The following is a 23,300-nucleotide window of genomic DNA, read 5'->3' as shown; positions in this document are numbered from 1 at the left end:
CCGGATGCCCCCAGTGGTAGTGACTCCCCCAGCAGAAGTGCCCCCAGAGTAATGTCCCCAGTAGCAGTGCCTGGGTGCCCCCAGTGGTAGTGCCTCCCCCAGTAGAAGTGCCCCCCTTGTAATGTCCCTAGTAGTAGTGCCCGGGTGCCCCCAGTAGTAGTCTCTCCCCCAGTAGAAGTGCCCCCCCCCAAGTATTGTCCAGGCTACCTGCTCAAAAAAAAACCAGTAATACTTACCTTCAGCCCCGCTCTGGCGTCCGCTCCTAGTAGTAGTGCCCGGGTGCCCCCAGTGGTAGTGTCTCCCCCAGCAGAAGTGCCCCCAGAGTAATGTCCCCAGTAGTAGTGCCTGGGTGCCCCCAGTGGTAGTGTCTCGCCCAGCAGAAGTGCCCCCCTTGTAATGTCCCTAGTAGTAGTGCCCGGGTGCCCTCAGTAGTAGTGTCTCCCCCAGTAGAATTGCCCCCCTTGTAATGTCCCTAGTAGTAGTGCCCGGGTGCCCCCAGTGGTAGTGTCTCCCCCAGCAGAAGTGCCCTCAGAGTAATGTCCCCAGTAACAGTGCCTGGGTGCCCCCAGTGGTAGTGCCTCCCCCAGTAGTAGTGCCCCCCTTGTAATGTCCCTAGTAGTAGTGCCCGGGTGCCCCCAGTAGTAGTCTCTCCCCCAGTAGAAGTGCCCCCCCTGTAATGCCCCTAGTAGTAGTCCCCGGGTGCCCCCAGTGGTAGTGCCTCCCCCAGCAGACGTGCCCCCCCCCCAAGTATTGTCCAGGCTGCCTGCACAAAAAAAAAACAGTAATACTTACCTTCAGCCCCGCTCTGGCATCCACTCCTAGTAGTAGTGCCCGGGTGCCCCCAGTGGAAGTGTCTCCCCCAGCAGAAGTGCACCCAGAGTAATGTCCCCAGTAGTAGTGCCTGGGTGCCCCCAGTGCTAGTGTCTCCCCCAGCAGAAGTGCCCCCCTTGTAATGTCCCTAGTAGTAGTGCCCGGGTGCCCTCAGTAGTAGTGTCTCCCCGAGTAGAAGTGCCCCACTTGTAATGTCCCCTAGTAGTAGTGCCCGGGTGCCCCCAGTGGTAGTGTCTCCCCCAGCAGAAGTGCCCCCAGAGTAATGTCCCTAGTAGTAGTGCCCGGGTGCCCTCAGTAGTAGTGTCTCCCCCAGTAGAAGTGCCCCCTTGTAATGTCCCTAGTAGTAGTGCCCTGGTGCCCCCAGTGGTAGTGTCTCCCCCAGCAGAAGTGCCCCCAGTGTAATGTCCCCAGTAGCAGTGCCTGGGTGCCCCCAGTGGTAGTGCCTCCCCCAGTAGAAGTGCCCCCCTTGTAATGTCCCTAGTAGTAGTGCCCGGGTGCCCCCAGTAGAAGTGCCCCCCCTGTAATGCCCCTAGTAGTAGTCCCCGGGTGCCCCCAGTGGTAGTGCCTCCCCCAGCAGACGTGCCCCCCCCCCCAAGTATTGTCCAGGCTGCCTGCACAAAAAAAAACCAGTAATACTTACCTTCAGCCCCGCTCTGGCGTCCGCTCCTAGTAGTAGTGCCCGGGTGCCCCCAGTGGTAGTGTCTCCCCCAGCAGAAGTGCCCCCAGAGTAATGTCCCCAGTAGTAGTGCCTGGGTGCCCCCAGTGGTAGTGTCTCCCCCAGCAGAAGTGCCCCCCTTGTAATGTCCCTAGTAGTAGTGCCCGGGTGCCCTCAGTAGTAGTGTCTCCCCCAGTAGAAGTGCCCCACTTGTAATGTCCCTAGTAGTAGTGCCCGGGTGCCCCCAGTGGTAGTGTCTCCCCCAGCAGAAGTGCCCCCCTTGTAATGTCCCTAGTAGTAGTGCCCGGGTGCCCTCAGTAGTAGTGTCTCCCCCAGTAGAAGTGCCCCCCTTGTAATGTCCCTAGTAGTAGTGCCCTGGTGCCCCCAGTGGTAGTGTCTCCCCCAGCAGAAGTGCCCCCCTTGTAATGTCCCTAGTAGTAGTGCATGGGTGCCCTCAGTTGTAGTGTCTCCCCCAGTAGAAGTGCCCCCCTGTAATGTCCCTAGTAGTAGTGCCCGGGTGCCCCCAGTGGTAGTGCCTCCCCCAGCAGATGTGCCCCCCCCAAGTATTGTCCAGGCTGCCTGCACAAAAAAAAAAACAGTAATACTTACCTTCAGCCCCGCTCCGGCGTCCTCTCCGCTCGGCTGCTCCTCTGCACTATGGGAAAGACGTCATGACGTCCTCCCATAGTACACACTGGGGAGCCGGAAGCCAGAGCCTCCGGCTGCTCTGCTCTGCCGGGTGCCCGCTGGTAACTGAGTCTCAGCGGGCGCCCGGCAGTTACACAGGCTGTTTCTGCAGCAGGGGTCAGAGGCGGCGCACCCCGTGCGATTGCATGGGTCGCCTGCCCCTAGAAACGGCCCTGGGTAGATGCTACCTCACCTCAGTGGCAGTGAGTTACACTGGTGATGTCATAATATGGAGGATGGTGCACACAGTCCGAGTAGCATACTCCAAGTACAGTTACCAATGGGACTTCACCCTTCATTGTACATGTACAATGTGCAGCATCTTTGAGGAACTGAGAGTACATATAATGCCCTTGCAGTACATATTATCTATGACAAGCATGAATTCAATAAAACCACATTGCAAGAATAAGTCACTGAGTTTTTCTTTGATTCAGATTTATTTACTATGCTCTAATGGTCAATTGTTGATTGTTATAGAGCAGCATAAATGCTATACAGATATCACATAATGACTTTCATTGGCACAGCTTTTCTAAAATCATCTACACACATTTGTATTTTTCCCACCATTGTTGTAATTTGAACACAATTTACAATATCCAAGTACCCTTCCTCTGATAATTGTCACTGCGCAGCTTGGCGTACGTCTCTATTTCTACTACAGAAAGAATAGGAGGTAAACAAGTTCAGAGGAAGAAATCCAATGTCTGGTGTGCACTCAGACATCAGAACACAGCCTTTCTTTGTCCTATATATACTTAGCTGAGTTGAACATAGAACTTCCTTCCCTGTAATCCATTCTTCCCCAAAGTCTTTTCAGGTTACAAAAAAGTTGATTGTGTACTTTTACCTTCACTAATATTATTCGCTCCACAGGGAGATCTCATTAATAAACTATATTTTTAAGACTGTTAAAATAACAGTATTTTTTAAGATATGTTTCTCATTTAATAAACGGCTACTAAATAAGGGGCCCATTTATCAATGAGTTTTATTATACGCAACGAGCTTTGAAACTGATTGCGTATAATAATAATGGTGCTTAAGCCAATCAGCTCCCAACTGTCATTTTTCAAATAGATAAAAGGAGCTGATTGGCTGGAGCACAATTATCATATGCAACAAGAGTTAAAACTTGTTGCATATCATAAAACTTGTTGATAAATTGGCCCCTAAATATGTTACTGGGGCCCAGGGTAGTAAATCTGGGATCTATACATTAAATTTTACCTTTGTAACGAAATCTCCACTATTCACATACATTGAATATAGTATACAAATAAATAGTCAAAAGGAACTGACATAGCTGACAACATTAAAATAATTCTTATAATACTTTGCACATCACGTATGTCACAAAGTATCTGTAAATGCCCATCTTTTAAAAAAATTAGTAATGTGTGTGGTCCAGAAAAGAATATATTAAGTAATTTAGATTTTATATTTAGAAAAAGAAACACATACTGTATAGTGCAGGGGGCCATTGCAAGGGACAAACATTTCCAGGGACCAATACCTAAAACCTGGACAATCCCTAGATATTAATTACAGCTAAGAACATTTATAACAAGTCCTGGAGCCGGAATAACTTTGTACCTGGTGGCCTGAAATTCTCTCTTTTTGCCTGAGCATGCTTAAAGTGCTCCTGAGACATTTTCTATGACATTACCAAACCATAAGAGTTTGATGACATTCCACATTGTTTAAGAGGGATCACATGAAACTCCGGTCATAGGATCTTCTGTCCATAGGATAGCCCACACCAGTAGTTTATTTAAATAATGGCAAAGGCATAGTAGCAAGAAGTACAAATTAAAGAAAGATACCTGATTGTCTCAGGAATGCATTAAATAGAATAATAAACTAGCTGTTGCCAGCGGCATCGCCTACGATGAAATGGCTTCTGACTTTTTTTTTATGTTGGGTGTTCTAGTTGTATTGCTTTACATAGGTGGCCCACGTCACCAGCAGCGCTATACAGACAAGTGGCAACAGCGCCTTCACCCACCACTCTCACCAATGTCGCTGTGTGCCCTGTGCACAGACTGCTATGTATCCTATCCTATTCAAGTGAACGTGGGTCCAAAGCACCTCTCCCCCATCCCTTACCAGCCACCCACATGGTGTCACACCACACCTTTATTGTCAATGTCAATACATATTTGTTATTGCTCTTGTTTAACTGGACAGATCAAGATGAAACAAAGTGCAGGATATTTCTAGGAGTTTCCACTACAAAATGGTGCAAAACTCATGAAAATAAGATCAGTAGTTTTTGCACCAACTTGAAACAAACAGACAAATACAACGTTCTTATAATATGAGTATAGATATACATTGCAGTTAGGCCTTTACATGCACTATGATGATAATAATGTTATCTCTTTATTCTAATAATGTTATCTATGTATGTTAATAATGTTAGATATTTATGCTAATAATGTTAGATATTTATGCTAATAATGTTAGATATTTATTCTAATGGTGTTAGATATTTATGCTAATAATGTTAGATATTTATGCTAATAATGTTAGATATTTATTCTAATAGTGTTAGATATTTCAAAACTTTCATAATTTTTGTCAACTTTTTTATGTATTTTAAAGATGATGATTTATACTATTACAGTATTCAACTGACATTAACACCGTCATTGATACTGTGTATGTCCATTTGCCATTTAATTTTTTTGTTCCTTGACCATGAAATGGTTATATAAAATCACTGAAATAATCTCACAATTCAATGTTCACATATACTAATGCCAGGGCTCCTGTAACATGGTGATACAGTATCTTTCCATAAGCAAATATTGTTTTTATATTTCAGATTTTTCCCGCTTCTGCTCCTTTCGATGGTGATACTGTGTTAGTAATATGTGGATCGGATTTTGTTCTAAACAAAGATAATTTGAACTTTAGAGATACTTCAGTCCTTATTGGGAAAAAAAATTGCAAAATAGATGTTAAAAACAGCAACCAAAACAAGTAAGATTTTTTTCTCAGTTTTAAAGTAGTAAGCATGGTCAGATATTAAACTATACCATAATAACCACATCATTGGCCAAGGACTTTGGGGGAGAGGGGGGAAAATGGTAACTGCACACGTTAAGCACAGCAGTTACTGCTTCCCTGCATGTTGTATTGCAGGGAAGCGAGCAGAATGACAGGGGTGCTATGCTCCCCTGTTATTATCGGTGGTCCTATCTACATAATTAGGTGCCAATGTGCAGCCGAATGTATGAACAGTCAGTGGCACTGACCGTTCCAACAGCTGCAGTTGTCATTGACCAACCACAGAAGGGACAGCACTGTCTCTGCTGCGGCAGTTGCCGGCTCTGGGCTGCATGTGAGATCTCATGATGTTTGCGAGATCTCGCACATGCCCAGTGGAGCCTGCCGGGAGGTGAGACAGCGCATCAGTACTAGGTGCTCTGTCAGGGATCTCCGGAGGGAGGAGTTTTCACTACCTCACTTGGCAGACGAGATGGCAATACTGCTGATTTTGCACCTTTTGGATTTTTGCATGTTTGGTGAATTGTACCCACCCCTGGTTGCTATTGGTGACAGTGTCATCATTTGCAAAATATAATAACCAATGAACTTATTTATATTAATTGAACACCATTGTCCCGTGAGTGATAATCTATTTTTCTGGAATTATTTGGAATCTTTATGCCCATGGACTCACTCTTAGGGGTATATTTACTAAAGTGAGAGTTTTAGAAGTGGGGATGTTTCCCATAACAACCAATCAGATTCTAGCTATTATTTTTTATAAGGTGCTAGTTAAATGTGAAGTAGAATCTGATTGGTTGCTGTAGGCATCATCTCCATTTCTAAAAATTCTCACTTTACTAAATATATCCCTTAATATGAACTTTCATATGTTGAAGTGAGCACAGTTGTGCCATTTTTAAATCTATTGTATATATTGTGTGTTACAGCTGCTCTTTATTTTGCCTGTCATCGAGCATATGTAAGAGGAGGAAAATAAATGCTGGTAGGGCAAAGAGAGCCACTATTAATACAAAACCTATTCCATGGAATGATGTGAAGTATGTAGGAAACAGTGTTGCAATGACTAAAGTATAATGTCTTATTTTCAGACTGATATGTAAAATTGGGCAAGAAGTTAGCACAAAATTTAGCATAAATAGCAGTGTATCAAATGGAAAACAGACCGTCAGCTTCAGCAATTTCTCATACGTCGTAAGTACATTTCTGTAGTGTGTAAGCAACTTATATTCACAAATTGGAATATTTAACAAACACTGTCTGAAATTCTTACTTTTGTTTGTTATATAAGAACCCTGTGATAACAGGCATAACCCCAAGTTATGGACCACAGTCAGGAAAAACTTTGCTGACCCTAAAAGGAGATTACTTGAACAGTGGAAAAGACAGAAAAGTTAATATTGGGGAACAGTTTTGCAACATCAAAAGGTAAGTTAGGAAAATTAATATATATATATATATATATATATATATTTATATTTATAAAATAAATAGAGATGTTGTACCATTAGTTTGTCTTACATCTCTCTTCCCCTATCTTCCCATCTCTGTCCTCCTTCCCCCCATCCTCTCTTTGTCCCTGTCTTTATCCCTTACCCCTCTCTCTTCTCTTCTTACATCTCTCTGACCCCCACATTGGTGTCAGTTGTGTGGGGCGACGGAATTGGGCATCGGGGGTCAGCTGTGCGGGGTTGATGGTTCAGTGGTCGTGATGGAGACAGCTTTCACTTTGCATTACCGATGGGACATCATTTAGAATCATATTATAGAAATATATGCAACAGAAGTGCTAATCAATCTATATAGCTGTACAGTCAACAGATGCGTCTTTAAAAAGAAAATGAAGTATCCGAAGTCTACAAGTCTAGTTCTTTGTTCTTGTTTTTCACTTACTATGATTATTACACTAAATGTGCCTTGTTTCTCTTCCAGCGTGTCCAGTACTGCCATTGAGTGCTATACACCAGCAAATAGAATTGACGCATATCACGTTACACTGAAAATTGACAATGCCCGTCGTGAAGCAAGTACAAAGTTTACATATAAAGATGATCCTGTCATTCTTAAAATTCATCCAGCAAAGTCTTTCCTAAGGTAAACAATCCTGTTTTATAACAACATTTAATATGGAAAATGAAATGTAACTAACCTGTGCAATGTATACTGTTAGATATAAATACACAATTTAATGCTTATTAGTCACAGTCCTTCAATTTGCTACTTTTAGTGCATAATTGTCATTTTAGTCACTTCTGTGTTTAGCCACTTCTGGATAAGCATCCTAAAGCTGAGTAAATACTGGAGCGACGGGCATTCATTCCGGCATCGTAACAAATGCCGTGAACAGTGATTGTGCGTCCACACTAGACTACGTTAATGAATGACGGAACGATCACCGTTCCGTCATTCATCATCAATGCACTGGCCGGTAGTGATATCGCTAGGTATAATTGGAACTTTATTTTTCTAATGATATAGTTCTAGTTACTTTAGCACAACTTATTGAAACATTGTGTCTTGCTATTGTTTTCAGCTAATTACTAAAAAGTGTTCAGGGCTGTTTCATGACTTTCATCTGATAGCAAGTACTATATGATGAATTTGATTTGCAGCAGATGATAATCTCATTCCTGCAAGTATCTATAAAGTAGCTGTGAATCCAGAAAAGTGATACATTCAGTATTCTACCCAATTGTTATTTTAAAGCAGTTCTGTTACTTGTACAATTTTAGTTGCAAAATACATTACATGCAAAAAATGAACCCAATACCCAGAAACACAACTCTGTGATTAAGACATGCAGTCATTTATTATGCAGCCAGCGGGAATATACAGCATAAGCTGTCTTAATGGAGTTCCTCATTAGGCTATGAGTGTTTTCAGCCCCATACTGTGCATGAATGAGATTTCTTAGTAAATTGTAGAAAACAAGTACTGTAATGTAACAGCCTCTCCACAGACCTACAGTATATGCATGTTTGTGCATTCTTTATAATGTTTGACATTTTCAGCAAGGAAATTTGAGTATAAAAATTCAAAATCTTTTAGAGTGATTCAGAAACTACAATTTACAATCACATTACACAGAAGCAATTGTACAGTTATGTCAATATCACTATTTATGTACATATATAGTGATATTGGCTTAATTGTACATTTATGTACACAGAGCAGCAGTGGATGCATCTTACAAAGCAACAAAATTAACAATGAAATATTATTATTGGTACACACAAATAACGCAAAGTACACACGAAAGCACAATGCATAAATTGGTTCATGCCACAAAGAGCAATCTAATAGTCCATCAGTGCTGACGCATTTCTTTGCATGTTCAATGTACGTATTTTTAGAAGATAAATGTTCCTATTATGATATTTGTACTACACTCCATTCTTTGTAATCAGTCATCTGTGCTTCCCTTTTCTGAAGTGCCTTTTTCAAAATATATTTTAAATACAGTTGTTTACAGTATGTACATGCTTTATTTTGTGTGCCATGGTGGAGCAACATAAGTAGTTCCAATTAACTACCATCTTATCATGTGAAGCCATGTTTGTTGACTATCACAGGCAGCTTTTGCGCTGCAACATTAGTTTGTAGATGAGCCACAGCAGTTTTCCAAACACTGCATAATGTGGTAATATTTGTAGAATAGACTTTTCACAGCGATTAAATCATTTTATCATTCATAGAGACTGAGCTGCAGTTTTGCATGTTGACAGAAATCTACGGGGAGTTATTAGATAGACCAGTGGTTCTCAAACTCGGTCCTCAGGACCCCACACAGTTCACGTTTTCCAGGCCATCCAGCATGTGCACAGGTGTATTTATTACTCACTGACACAGTTTAAAATATTCACTGGTGGAACTAATTATTTCACTTGTGATTCTGTGAGGAGACATGGAAAACATGCGCTGTTTGGGGTCCTGAGGACCGAGTTTGAGAACCTGTGAGATAGACCATTCCATACCTGTAAAACCATTGGTATAAGTAGATGCTTTCTGCTGGAGATAAAGGAAGATGGGTGATTAGTTTAGGTGGTACAATCCTGCTAGGATTACAATGACTATGCTGCTTCGCTGTTTGGGCTGTGTGTCTGGTACCTTTGAAGATCATAGCAATATATGATGAATACAATCAATGAAATGTCACTGCAGCTAAAACTGAAACAAAATAAGTGTCACCTTAAGCTCACAGATAATAGCAATGGAATATTATATTCACATTTAGTGCCATATTCACCATAAGATGATCTCTCTTTTCTTATAGCCTCAAAAAAGAAAAAGATTAAACATACAAAATGGATTATACACATGAACTTCATAACACTATAATACATACTTCGAAAATATCTTAATTGTCACAGTTTTGTAACTAAGTTATGGGTGTGGATTAATAGATTTACAGTAAAAAGTTCAGCAAGCAATAAGTTGATATCAGATGGTTGACAGGTGCAAAGGTCAATGTTGGAATGGTCGATACAAAAATGGTCACGTATTTTTTTTTTCTTCTAACCCTAATGTTTACCCTAACCCTCCCCTTATTCTCTGGTAAGTGCCTAATCCTAACCTTCCCTCCTAGTGCCTAACCCCAATTGTCGGGGTAAGTGCCTAACCCTAACCGTCCCTCCTGGAGCCTAACCCTAACCCTTTGGTAACTACCTTACCCTAAGAAAGAAATATGTGTTGACCATTCCCACGTACATCCATGTCAACATTGTGTGTGTTGACTATTTGCATCTGTCGACCATCTGATGTCAACCTATTGCTTTTCAACCTTTTTTACGGTCGATCTTTCGTCCTCCAACCCTAAGTAATAAATTTACGTATCTTATGGCCTCATTTATCAATGAGTTTCATCATTCACTTACAACGAGTGATAAAACTTGTTGCGTATGATAAATGGGGCTCCAGCCAATCAGCTCCAAACTGTCATTTTTCAAACAGATGACAGTTGGAGCTGTTTTTTGAGTTTTATCACTCATTGTAAGTGAATGCTAAAACTCATTGATAAAAGAAGCCCCAAGTATTTGAATACACACAAAACTTTAGTAGCATTGATAATATCTGCCTGGTTGTTCTTGTTTTCTTGATACATTTCTACTTTGTGTCACATGAACTCGTTAGTGGATAATTAGATGATAACACAAAAGGGACATTAACATTTGTGAGTCTCTTTTAATGGCATGACCTGTAACTTTTCAAAGCAAAAAGGGCATCCCTGATTGCACCACACTAACCCCAACCCCTTCAGAGGGATGCTGCTACCACTAGGCAAACTAAGGCAGTCGTCTAGGGAACCATTGTTTAGGTGGGTCACTGGTTAGCCTCTGGGCTAAGATCAAGTCTGGTTATGTACTAGGAGGGTATGGTCCAGCCCTCCAACAATGGACATTGTTCTCTGCCGTAAGGTTGGTAAGGTTGAAAAAAGACACTACCCTATCAGGTTCTTTCTTTCATAAATTGGAATTGCGTTGATCCAGAGGAAAGCAAAGAAAACTGCTAGCAGGACAGGTGGAAATGTAAAAACTGCATTTTAGTTGTTTACATTTTGCATATTAGCATAATCTATTGTGCAACATAATATTTACTGCTTACATTTACTGCTAAGAGATCATTTAAAACCCATTGTGTCTGATTACTCACAGTGGTGGAAGCACAATTACAGTTCACGGAAAATATTTAAATGCTGTAGCATCACCGCGAATGGTAATTCGACTGTTTGAACCAGAAATACTGTACAATATGGTGAGTTACTGCATGCTTTCTTATTTTACTATACGTACTATAAGGCAGTGGTTTCCCAAACTTGGTACTCAAGGCACCCTAATAGTCCAGGTTTTAAGGATATCTATGCTGAAACACAGGTGACTTAATTAGTACAGATGTGACCTCAAAAACTATTTCTGTTGCGCCAAACAGCAACGATGCAGCAGATGTGGCTTTTTTTCATGCCAAGTTCCGGTTTGCATTATATTCAGACTCCGGTGCACATAGATACACAAGTGATGCATATCAAATTAATCAGTGCAGTCTACTGAAGAAGTTTGTTGCATCTTTTTGCAACAAATAATCATTTTTGTGTGCAAAAGACGTGATAAAGACGCTCACCGCAAGCCGAGTCGCATGGAATCCGATAGCACACCCACAGCAGGCGTCTCGCACCGCATAGCGTATTGAGGCTAGGTGTATGAGGACACATCTGTACTTCCACATCCATTGTACCAGAAATACCTCTATACTGATTGTACTTGCATTGCATTGCAGTTTATGACTTTTGCGTCGTTCTTTGTAAGAAGAAAACTATATTCACATATAATTGTACTGTTAAAGGTCTAAACATGAACCATTTACATTTGTGTTTATAAAATTATTCATGACCCTGTGATGTGTACAAACAACTTAGAAAACTGAACAATGTTTGTACAATGCAAGAGGAAAGTAAAGGAGGAATTGGGACAACTAGTATTAAGGTGCCTACACTTTAATACTTGATAGTTTACACCACAGGTTCTCAAACTCGGTCCTCAGGACCCCAAACAGTGCATGTTTTGCAGGTCTCATCACATAATTACTAGTGAAATAGTTAGCTGCACCTGTAGATCTTTTAAAATGTCTCAGTGAGTAATGAATACACCTGTGCACCTGCTGGGTGAGCTGCAAAAAGTGAACTGTGTGGGGTCCTGAGGACCGAGTTTGAGAACCACTGGTTTACACGATTTGCCTGATTCCGACGCATCGTGACGACAATACGTGTAAAATATGCCCAAATCCTGAGTGTCCACTCACGATTACGATACCGATGCGCGTTCCTGCAGGTCATACATTGCATCTTCTAATCTGCCGTGCTGTAGGGCAGACCTGACAATCTCAGTCACGATGCACTGGAATAGTTTTGAGGCACGATAGATCGTTTGTCACATTGGACAGTTTTTAACACCAAATCGTGCCCACGACTGCCGGGGAGCTGCTGGGGAAAGTTCAAGGGGAAATTGGACACAATGTCGGATCGTGAGCACATCGCCAAGTGTGTAGACACCTTAAGAGTATATTCCATATCCTCCTGCGTGTGGTATGCAAGGTCGACATTCATCATGTGGACACAGCTGAAATGTCGACATTACAGAATGTTGACAAACTGTCCCTGGTGGCCCAGTGATCACTTACTTCTGCAGAAGGTGGCATCTTCAGCAGCTTCTTGGTCTTTGCGGTCATGTGTGGAGCTGTTCTAGCACAAACAGCTGACGGAACGGTGTTCCGGTGAGTATTCTCCCCATATCCCTAACCCTATCCCTCCCCTTAGTGCCTAACCATAACTCTTCCCCCATGCAGGCTAACTCTAACCTCCTCCCGCAGCCTAACCTTCCCATCCCACAGCCGAACCACAATGACGACATTCTAAGAATGTCCGGATTTTACATGTCGATATTTCAGATGTCGACATTGTGAAAATAATAAAAAAATAAATAGAAATATTTTCTAGGAAGGTTGACACATAACTTAATCAGGGCCGTATCCTTTGCCTACTTATCTACTATCTACTATTTACTTCTCATTAGAGATGAGCGGTTCAGTTCTATTTGATGCTTTTCACCAAATTAGCTCAAGTTCGGATTATCGTATGGGCTATCCAAAACACATGAGAGCCAGATAGCTAATAAGATGCCGTTTTTCAGATCCCAATGTAACCGAGCAGAACTGAATCGGTCATCTCTACGTTTCATACCTTCCTTCCAGGAGAATGTGTGAAAAGTGGCTGTGTGGGGCAAAACTCATCCGGATCTTTCTTTCCGTAAATTAGAAATTTTTGGGGTGTGAACTGGGTGTTGGCAAGACAATTGCACGTAACCAGCCTGACTTGTGGGAGTGTCATGGGCGTGTATCAAAAGTTTTGTGTGATCCTGAGTCATGTGTATGGAGAAGGGAAGCCTGTTTCAGATGTATCTCTTACACTTAGTATGGGTCTGGTGCAAGTGCAGACACTAATGATGACGGCCAGCTTAAAATCCATGGGCGGCACTGGTTTCTGTTGCAGTAAGCTTAGCCCGAATCACAAAGTCCCAAATAGTAGTAGTTCACAGTTCCAGACACAAAGACACACTCCAGTAATTACCCATGAAAAGTTATATTTATGGGATTGGCTAAGGGTCCAGATGTTTCCTCACGTACAGTGCTGGAGTCAGAAGCCCTTATTGCCGAAGGTGGCCTCCACATATAATAAATGGGGCTGGGTTCTCCATGTCATTAGGCCCTGATTTGAGTCTCCTAGCCCCGCTCCCTCCCTAAGAACCCGAGATTCTCCATATTATCTCCCTATCTTGCCCACTTTACCAGGATGTTGGGGGGATGCAGGAGATCTGCCTACTCTGAATCAGAAGCCTCCCGCAACTTACGGGAGAGTAAGCAAGTAAGCTGTAGACTTATAAGCAAATATGTTCCTACCTAGTGTCGTTATCTTAAACCTGATTTGCCAAGACTTTTTTCTGGTCCATTACTGTATAAGATCCTTTGTAAATATATCATTGATCATATGACCAGATTTTTGAAGTCTGATTTATGCCTGACGTAGAAATAATGCTAAGTTTTGAGATCAAACAGATCTTGAGGTATGTATAACTCAAAAGACTCTAGTGTAACTGCAAGTTTTTAGACCAAATTTTTACGTGTGTTTGTGATACAGAATGCATCAACTCTAAATTAAGTCTCAAATGTTTATATCGGTCACGTCCTAGTATCAACAATGACAATAATGGCATCACACTCCAGCATCACCACATTTTTTGGAATAATTTATATTGACCTCATCTTCCCCTTTCCTAATGGTTGAAAACACATCTCTTAGTAAATCTGAAGTTCTTTTGCCAGAAATCAACATGAAATAAAAAAATGGGGTATACTTTCTATTTTTATTATTATTATTATTATCCTTTTTAATAATATATCACCAAATTTTGCAGCACATGTCATGTCATGTTACAGACTCACTGACCCTTTCTTATAGTGACAGGAAAAGCCGGCTTGTCTACCAGATACATGGTGGAAACAGGGCTGGTCTATAAATAACATTCTGTAGAAGAAGCACATCTTATGAGACAAGGTGAAACATGACATGGGAAATCTCACAGTTTGCCAAGTTGCTGCACCTTTTTACCAGTTACTGTTAAATTCTGCTGAAAGCTACATTTTTCATGCTCTATTTAAAATCGTACTTCTGTGATTCACTACACCTAATGTGAGACTCTGTGGGTCTGATGCAGAGTTAGATGGTGCAAAATACTCTCCTCCTAACAGATGCAGACCTGCATGGTCCACATCTGTGTGAATACGCCCTCACTGAGCTTTGCCTATCTTCCCACCCCAGTTCCGCCTCTTCGTTTGGAAGGGTCAATGCATCCAAATTGTATATGACACTGCAGACTCATTTTCTGAGCATGTGCAGTGCATAGTCACACTATCTACACTGCACAAATGGGCATAATTCCAACTACTCATCAACCCTCTTGTGTAAATGATTTGATCCTTGAAAGGAGAGCTGAGAGAACAGTACTGGGTTAATTCATTTATATGACATACCTATTATAGCAACAAGTCAAACTTTTTTCTTCATAATGGTTATTTATGTAGCACTGATGGGAGGCTAAGTAGCAGACTAAGGACACATTTATGCTTTTCAGTCTTATATATAATACTCAGCAGAAAAATAAAGGAAATTAACAAACAATGCTATACTTGCATGTTAGTAAATCTAAATGAGAAAGTGAAATGAAACTATTGCAAATCCGTTCACAGATGATAGAAGCTTCTTCAAAGAAAGCATTGATACACATTTTAGTTTTGGACTCCGAGTCATATTGGGGCTGATTCTGAGGTGTGAGTAAAGCAATAAAGAGCAGGTAACTGAGCACCTGGACAAACCATGTTGTAATGCATGAAGTGCATGCAGGGCTGCCATCAGAAATGGTGGGGCCCAGGACTGACAAAATAGCCAGGCCCTCCCTCCCCTCTTTTTGAACAGCAGCGATTATGTGTGGGTATTGGTATTTTCAATGGGGTATTAATAATTATATATGCTCTTGAATTGAGATACTCTTTCTGTCTATCACTGAACGCAGCAAAGTCATTTGGCTTCCTTTTCAATTTTAAAAACCTCTAGCCTCCTTCTGTCTCTCCAGCCCAGCTGTGCTGTCCGACTGTTGTCTCCAGCCCCAGACGGGTCAGCCCCTGCCCCAGACAGCCAGCCTCTGCCCCAGACTGACAGCCCCAGACGGGTCAGCCCCTGCCCCAGACAACCAGCCCCTGATAGCCAGCCCCAGATAACCAGCCCCAGATAGCCAGCCTGCCCGAGACACCCAGTCTTTGCCCCAGACAGCTTGCCCCAGATACCCAACCCCTGCCCCATACAGCCAGCCCCAGATAGCCAGCCCCTGCCCCAAACAACCAGCCTCTGCCCCCAGATAGCCAGCCCCAGCCAGTCTGCCTCTGACCCAGCCCCAGCCTGTCTCAGACAGCCACCCCCAGCCCCAAACAGCCAGCCCCACACTTACCTGTTGCTTGTAGCTTCTCACTCAGTCCTTAGTCAAAAGCCGCGGCTCCTCTCTCTATCAGTGGCGCGGTGTGACATCATTACGTTGCGCATGCCGGCCGTCGGGTCTCTCTCCAAAGGAAAAAACAAATTCAAGTTTTTGCAGCACAGCAGGCATGGGCTAAAAAAAAGGCGGGCGGCACCGATGCCGGGCGGAAGGGCAGACGGTCCCCCCTCTCTGTCCGGGCCCGAGACTCCAGTCCCCCGTGATGGCAGCCCTGAGTGCATGTTTGTATGCAGGGAAATAGTAAATACTTTTGCATGCAGCCCACATGGTTTTGCCAAGGTGCAGAGTTACTTGCTCTCTTTTGCTTTACATCTAACTCACCCCCCAAAAGATGCACTAACATTGGGGATCAAAATAGATGTCCCCGAATAGCCCTACTGAAGCTACCTTCACCAAGCACCTGCATTTAAAAAACACCACCGCCATACTTGCAGGCCCCCAAAAGTCTATTTCGCTAGTTTAAAGTTTGTACCCCTACTTTGCACTTTTTCGTCCCCATTTCCAAAGTCATTTTGGGGGGTGTTCCTCATTTTTTTTAGGGATTTTTTGACTCATTTATGCTTTGGGGGCTGTCTCATGGGTACTGAGTGGTTTCCCAATGTTTGCACCCCAAAACCGCAATTCTGCACTTTTTTTCACCACCTATTCATAGGCAAATCTTTTTCGTCCAAATTATATTGCATTGCGTTTTCGCGTTGAACTGAATATGGCGTAAAGTTTCCGCCTGGCAAAATGACATCATCTGCGATACTTTTTTGCGAAAAACTGCTTTTCACGTCTAATTAAATACGGCCCTTAATGTTTACTTGTTTTTTTTATCCATCAAAGGACAGCAATGTAGAACTCAAACATGATGCAAAAGACATATTTATGGACCTTAGCCTTAACACTTACAGAACCAGAAAGATGGGAACGTTTTCTTATATTCAGCATCAGGCAATATTGCAAGATCTGATGATTCTTGTGAGCACATTCCGTTCAGTTTTTTGTTAGTATTTTGTTTGAACTGAATTTTCATACCCTGGTGCAGCTAGACTCTTTGTAGGTGGTACGCTATGACAGGTGGAGCACTAACATAGAGGCTGTGCTTTAAGCCTTAACAGAAACTGTTAAAGCACAGATTTTCCTACATTTCATCCAGACATGCTTCCTGAGTCCCATCCAATGTCTTCCTCATCTGCCGATCTGTGCCTACCAATCACACTAATGAATAGCAGTTTGTGCCACCTATATGACTTGCAGTACAAGACAAATAATGAATGAACTGTCAGCACATTTCGATGCACTTGCCGTGTTACTGTTCCAGTGATACAGATGAGTTTACCCCATCCCCTTCCTGCGCTATTTCTTATTGACAAACAGATTACTTTCAGTTTTCACTTAAGACTGAAACAAATAGTAAAGGGGGAATTCACTTTTTAACATTAAAAAATACATAATTCAATAATAACCAAAGGTACTGCTTTGTGGGCAGTATTCTAATTGAGTAGCCAGTAGATTAAATTACAGCATTTCCTCATTGTTCTGCAATCCAATATTTCTTGAAAACTAAAACCATTATATTCCCCAATTGCTAAAACCAATTTGGAGCTTAAAATGTCATGTCAAATCACATAACAGCAAGGTCAACACAAATTAGATTTTCCTGCCCCTACCAATCAGTCATATTGCATCACTTCTAAAGAGCATTATTAGATTTTATCATTTCATAAGAGCATCTTCTTCACTGACCTGTCTGGTAAAATGTGTGGTCTGTACTAGTGCACCACTTCTACAGAACAGCCTCAAAGAGAGTTACATTTACCACCATTATTAATTTAAAGGACATCGCTACTCTTCAGTTGATAACAAGAGCAATGAATTCACCAATAATACAATAAAAGAAAGGATTACAGAATATATGAGCCAGTCACAGTTCAAAGAATGTGTAACCCCCCTCTGAGCAGCCGAGGCTTTGTGTCAGAGCAGTGTCTGAAGCTCGCTAACTAAAGGAAAATGATCTTACTTTGAACAGCCTTTCCTTTGCAATTAGTTATAGAAAAAACGTCCATCTTGCGTTTCATGTCATTATTTCTGCAAACATTAAAATCACTGTTAATTCGGTTTCTGTCACAGCATACTACACATAGAACCAATTTTAGCAATAAGTTAAAAACTGTATTACTAATGAAACCTTAGGTATGTTATTATTTAGAAAGTTTTAATGTTTTATGGTACAGTGTTTCCTGGTAACCAAATAGGAACGCATCATTGGGCCTAGTTACTTAATGGTGTGCGGCCATCTCTGTTACTTCAGCAACTAGATCCCATAGAATGCTTTGGCTTTTCTCATCACATGATTTTTAAAATCCTACCGTTTGTGAATTGTGTTACCCTGGTAACAGCAACAACCTTCAAAAATGATCTAACAGTCAGTTACTTGCAACTTAGTTGTTTTATAATATTTGCTGCGGAATAAGACAAGAATTTAAGTATAAGCTTCTCATTACTCTGTGCTGGCCATCCCTTCGTTTTTTGCTTGTTTTTTTTTCTTTTATATTTATTTGTATTACATTGTGGAATTTATAAATAATTTATTGTTTAAAAAGTTTCACTATAAAAAAGTTGTATCTGTCTTGTCCTCATGAACAGAGACATAGCTAGATCTGTGTAAGAGGGGCAGCCTCCCAGGGAGCAAATCCAACAGGGTTCAGGAAATGAGTATATTAGACTAATTTGATTGCAATTTAAGACTTGAGGGGCGTCAATTTTCCTTTTTGCAGTTGGCACTAAAATTTCTAGTTAGGGCTCTACTAATATCTGCTATAAAATGATGTATTGCTAATAAATTTGTGTCCTTTATTATTATTATTTTTGAGTGTGTGGAAAAAATGACAGTAATGGTAATCTTAACAGATACGCATTTCTAATCTTATCCCTACTACTATTATAGTAGCTCATTAATTACATTGCCTTCACCTACTGGTCGATGAACAAGATATTTCACACTACTTATTGAGGATAGTTGGTCAGATTTTTAAACCTATCAAATGAGTATATTTATTGACTACATGAATATATACAGAGGAGATAGACATTGTTTGGGATGGACATTCACAAAACAGAATTCATCTGCAAAAACTAATGTAGGTCACGTGTGGACTGTTCAGTTACCCCATAGTGTATGTTCTTACCTGGGTGTCGCACATTCCTCTCCCTTCTCTTCTGCAAAACTGGCCCTAGGGGACTTTATTCATCCCATGCTGGATTTATGATTTATGTAGTGTTTATACCTCATTACTTTTTTTCTACTAATGCAGGCAGAAGTAATGAAGTGTGGGCTGTTTATCATGGAGCACGGAATATAAAAACTGTCATTTACATATATACTCAGTAAATGCCATAGTTGAGGTTATACTTAATGGACATAGTATGCTACTTTGTATACAGTAAAAGTGAAATTTAATAGTCATCAGGTCATTTTGGGAGTAATTCACTATATCCACCATATACTGTATGGTACCTGTAACATGGCAAGTTTTCTTGCACACCTCTGTATAATTCGAGTAAAACTTGCAATGTTGCCAATCACGATGTGCCCTTCCAGAAAGGCACATGGCATCCATCGTATCTGATTGAATTGCCCCCTTTGAATAATACTGTTTTGCTTTTGATGGTACTTGGACTAGCTGACTTTATGTGCACATACTTTACCTATTAGCCAGAATTTGTGGTTTAAATACAAGTGTTACTCTAATATTTAGCTATTGAGATGTGCCAAGATTTTTCTTCCATTTGAATTCCTAGCTTATTATTCAGCAAACTGGAATGTACCAGACACTCCATACTTGCTGATCATCAGTGGTTATGTCACTTATAAAGTGTTGGTACCACAATGATTTATCTGTCCGTTGTCTAATCCTTTCCACTAATATCCAATGCCAAAATCAGGAACATAAACAAGGAGGAGATATCGGAATTTCTGATCCTTTAAAATACTGATGCATTTTGGTAACGGGCTATTTGGTCCTATTCAGGGTTGCGGCTGTAATATAAGGTAATACTGGCAGTTGGTTATAGCAAGTTTTGTTTGACAATAAATATAGGGAAAATATGGAAATGGCTACTGCTTAATCATTCAGTGCATGTTAGAAAGGAATTGTGAGGAGTATAAGGGGTAGGAATAAATCTTTTCATGGAACACAAGAGGTCAAGCTGACCAAATATCTGTAACACAGTTTTACCTAACTATTCATCAATTTCTTTTTTTTTTTCATTTTATTATTTAAATTGCCTTTAGCAACAAATACAAATAACATTATTAATGGAAATCATGATTTGTTTGCCTAGATCTAAATAATTTCACACTTAATGAATATTAGAATAGGGTCTCATCCAATGACACAGTAATGCTGTCAGCTGAATAATAATTTAGAAAAGTTAGAATATTACTGGCGTTTAACAACCAGACGTCTGTTTAAATATGTGATTTATGTGAAATTGATATAGGCAGTTGATAAAGCTCCATTTAGTTAATGTCATCATATATCAGTGGAGAGATATAAAAATTCCTTAATGGAAACTATTCCTCAGTACAGTCATCTACTGTAATGAATAAAGGAGATTGGCAGCTAATACAGAGTTCTGGAGAATGATAATATAATTAAACTAAATAAATCTAGAATGGTATATAGTAACAGTGTCCTGTGATGTTACAATACACAGTCAGTCCTATTTTAAAGTTCTTTTTTTTGTTTACTTAATTTTTTTCTTTATTTTTTTAATTGTATATCTAATAATAATTCAATGTTTTATTGTTGCTGCCTTTATCAAAACTATTCAAGAATTAAGGTCCCCATACATGGCACGATATACGTGCCGATCCGACGGATCGGCACGATATAGGTGCTATATCGTGCCGTGTATGGGCACGATATAGTATCTGATATCGTGCTGCGCAGTCCCGCGGGGTCGTACATTGTATCCTCAGGTCTTCCTGCAAAACCATGTGATCTGGGATGCGATGTACGATCCCATTCAGATGAAGGAGGGGGAAGCCGGCATATCGTGCGGTCTGCGGGGACCGCACGATTGCCAGCGGTGACAGCACGATCCGTCTGCCGATGCGGTGCATCGTGGCCACCTTTACTGATGGGAGTAAGAGGAAGATAAGAGGCAGAATAAGGAGAGAATAGAGATAGAGAAGAACCTGGCATTTTTCAGTTGTGCTGAAACTTGTGATGTTTGAACAGTGACACACTGGTTTATGATTACTGACTAATAATGGCATAGAGAATAACTTGTATATAAGAAAAGCGCACCTCTAATGCTGTACTTCTTTTATGAACTTGAGGTGAGGAGTGTACAGTTACCACAATGAGGCCCATGACTCAGTCCTTCCTGTAAAACTCTTTATGATGAAGATGTTGCTATCCTGCAGATATTCTTTGCAAAATTTGATTGGAGTTTACAATGTGTAAACCACAATTTCACATTACACTATGTTACAAGGATGAGTCATATTGCCTGCACAAGTGTGACAACACATTAACCATATTAGCTCTAATACATAGCCTTCTTAGATAAGGACAACATAATGTATGTATTGCAGCTATTATATATTTCAGTCTTTGTTAGCAATATAACAAAAAATTGTAGGCACCAGAAACATGCAATTTGCAAGGCTAGTGCCCCATATTTATTAATGGCAGCCGTAAACCTGACCTTCATCAAGTCTCTGTTTGTGTATCAATCCACCATTATTAATGATGGGGTGCTATTTCCTTAAATTGCCTTAGGGAACACTGATAAAACACCTGGTTCTGATATAGCTGAGTGAGCTGACCATACGCATTGTACAGCAGACCAGCTGATGGAGACAAGGGAGGAGCCGACTGCCTCCATACACTATACAACGTAACGAGGTGATCTCCATTCACAGCTGGAAGATAGCTGCACAGCAGTTGGGTGGATTGGTTTGAAGACAAAACTGAATGATCCAGAACATTTTTTCATCCATTTTCAGCCTGTGAACGACCGTTATTCAGTACCATACACAGAATGATAATTATTCAGACTAGTCATTTAGTTGGCTGCGTTGCACGATTATCATGCAGTGTATGGCCAGCTTACGTCTTACAGATCTGTCTGTTTAGACTTCATAATACAATGCATGTTTGAATAACATTCAAGTTATTAAATAGAAAGTGTGATGTTATGGCTCTCACGTGATGCAGGATCTTTGCCTTTGAGAAATCTCATCCTCACAGAAGTTTACATTATTCACAAAAATCATTTAAATATAAAAAAATATATATTTGTGTATTCCATCACAAATTCAAGCCCATACAGTATATTAATATTGTATTTCCTTCCATATGTATAGCTTTAAATAACAAATTACTAAAAGCCCAGACCAGAAACTGGTCAAAGGTGGACACATATGAACGACCTCAGTTTTTTGGGATTTTTTTTTAAGTTTTGTTGAATTTTTAAAATAATTTCACATAGTTTTGCATGATACAAACAAGTTCAATTATAGTGCGAGAAATACCTGGGTACACACTATAGCGATATATCTGCAGATGATGGTCGTTCATACACACTGAACAACCATCATCTGCATGCTGCAGCGGGTCGGGCCAGCCTGGCGGCAGGTAGGGGCATGACCTAATAGTGAAAGGTGTGGCCACACCCACTTCGAAAAAAAAGAAAAATAATTTGCGGCACGGTGCTGCGTGCTGAAAAGGGGGGCGCTGTGTGCCCCTCAGCCCGGCACATAGCCAATGGAGGGCACAATCAGCGTGATCGCTCCCCCCATTCAGCATAGGAGACTGCTCCGGCTGCTGCTTTAGCAGCCTCGGACAGTCTCCCAGTGCAGCCAAGCACACAGCAGCGTGTGACCTAGAGGGAGGGGGAGCAGTGCCGGACCCGGGTAATTAGTACCCACTCACGCCCCCTCTCGGCGCCCCTGTGTACGGGCGATCGGCTGTTTGCCCGTACACACTTGCCAATGAACAGATATGTCTGCAGACATATCTGTTCATCGGCTGTGCAGCACATCCAATGCGATATGTCTGTGAACGACGTTGTTCACAGACATATTGTCTGTACACACTGGCCGACGTGGGCACGATATATTGGCTGCACATATCTATGGTAGAGATTGAGATTTGACTAAGTCTAGTGGATAAAGTAGGGGAGGAATACAGAAATAATATATTCCATATGATTGAACGGTCTCAGGTTTGTGCCTAATGCAGAGGTCCCCACACTCAGTCCCCAAGGCACCCTAATAGTCCAGGTGTTAAGGATATCGATGGTTGAGCACAGATGGTTAAATCAAATTGACTGAGGTACTAATTAAGTCACCTGTGCCTAAGCATGGTTATAATTAAAACCTTGATCATTAAGGTGCCTTGAGGACCGAGTTTGGGAACCTTTGGCCTAATATATAAAGAAAATGTGCATTTCACACAGACATCCATATGTCATAACATAACTCACAAGATGATGTAAGCTACATGCATTATATT

The 23,300-nt window shown here is 41.2% G+C and overlaps 1 protein-coding gene across 1 annotated transcript in view; it reads left to right on the top strand.

Annotated features, from left to right (window-relative positions):
- Nucleotides 1–23,300, top strand: part of MET (MET proto-oncogene, receptor tyrosine kinase) — a 174,958-nt gene that overhangs the window by 109,526 nt on the left and 42,132 nt on the right. The window contains exons 7-11 of the mRNA XM_088456256.1: nucleotides 5,007–5,164; nucleotides 6,286–6,388; nucleotides 6,486–6,622; nucleotides 7,127–7,288; nucleotides 10,846–10,945. Coding sequence (XP_088312382.1) covers nucleotides 5,007–5,164; nucleotides 6,286–6,388; nucleotides 6,486–6,622; nucleotides 7,127–7,288; nucleotides 10,846–10,945 — 660 coding nt within the window. The remainder of the gene's footprint in view (nucleotides 1–5,006; nucleotides 5,165–6,285; nucleotides 6,389–6,485; nucleotides 6,623–7,126; nucleotides 7,289–10,845; nucleotides 10,946–23,300) is intronic.

Source organism: Taudactylus pleione, unplaced genomic scaffold, assembly GCF_031769625.1.
Source record: "Taudactylus pleione unplaced genomic scaffold, aTauple2 ptg000041l, whole genome shotgun sequence".
NCBI classification, from domain to species: Eukaryota; Metazoa; Chordata; class Amphibia; order Anura; family Myobatrachidae; genus Taudactylus; species Taudactylus pleione.
The sequence above is the reverse complement of the archived record's forward strand: the minus strand, read 5'-3'. Positions and strand labels throughout refer to the sequence as shown.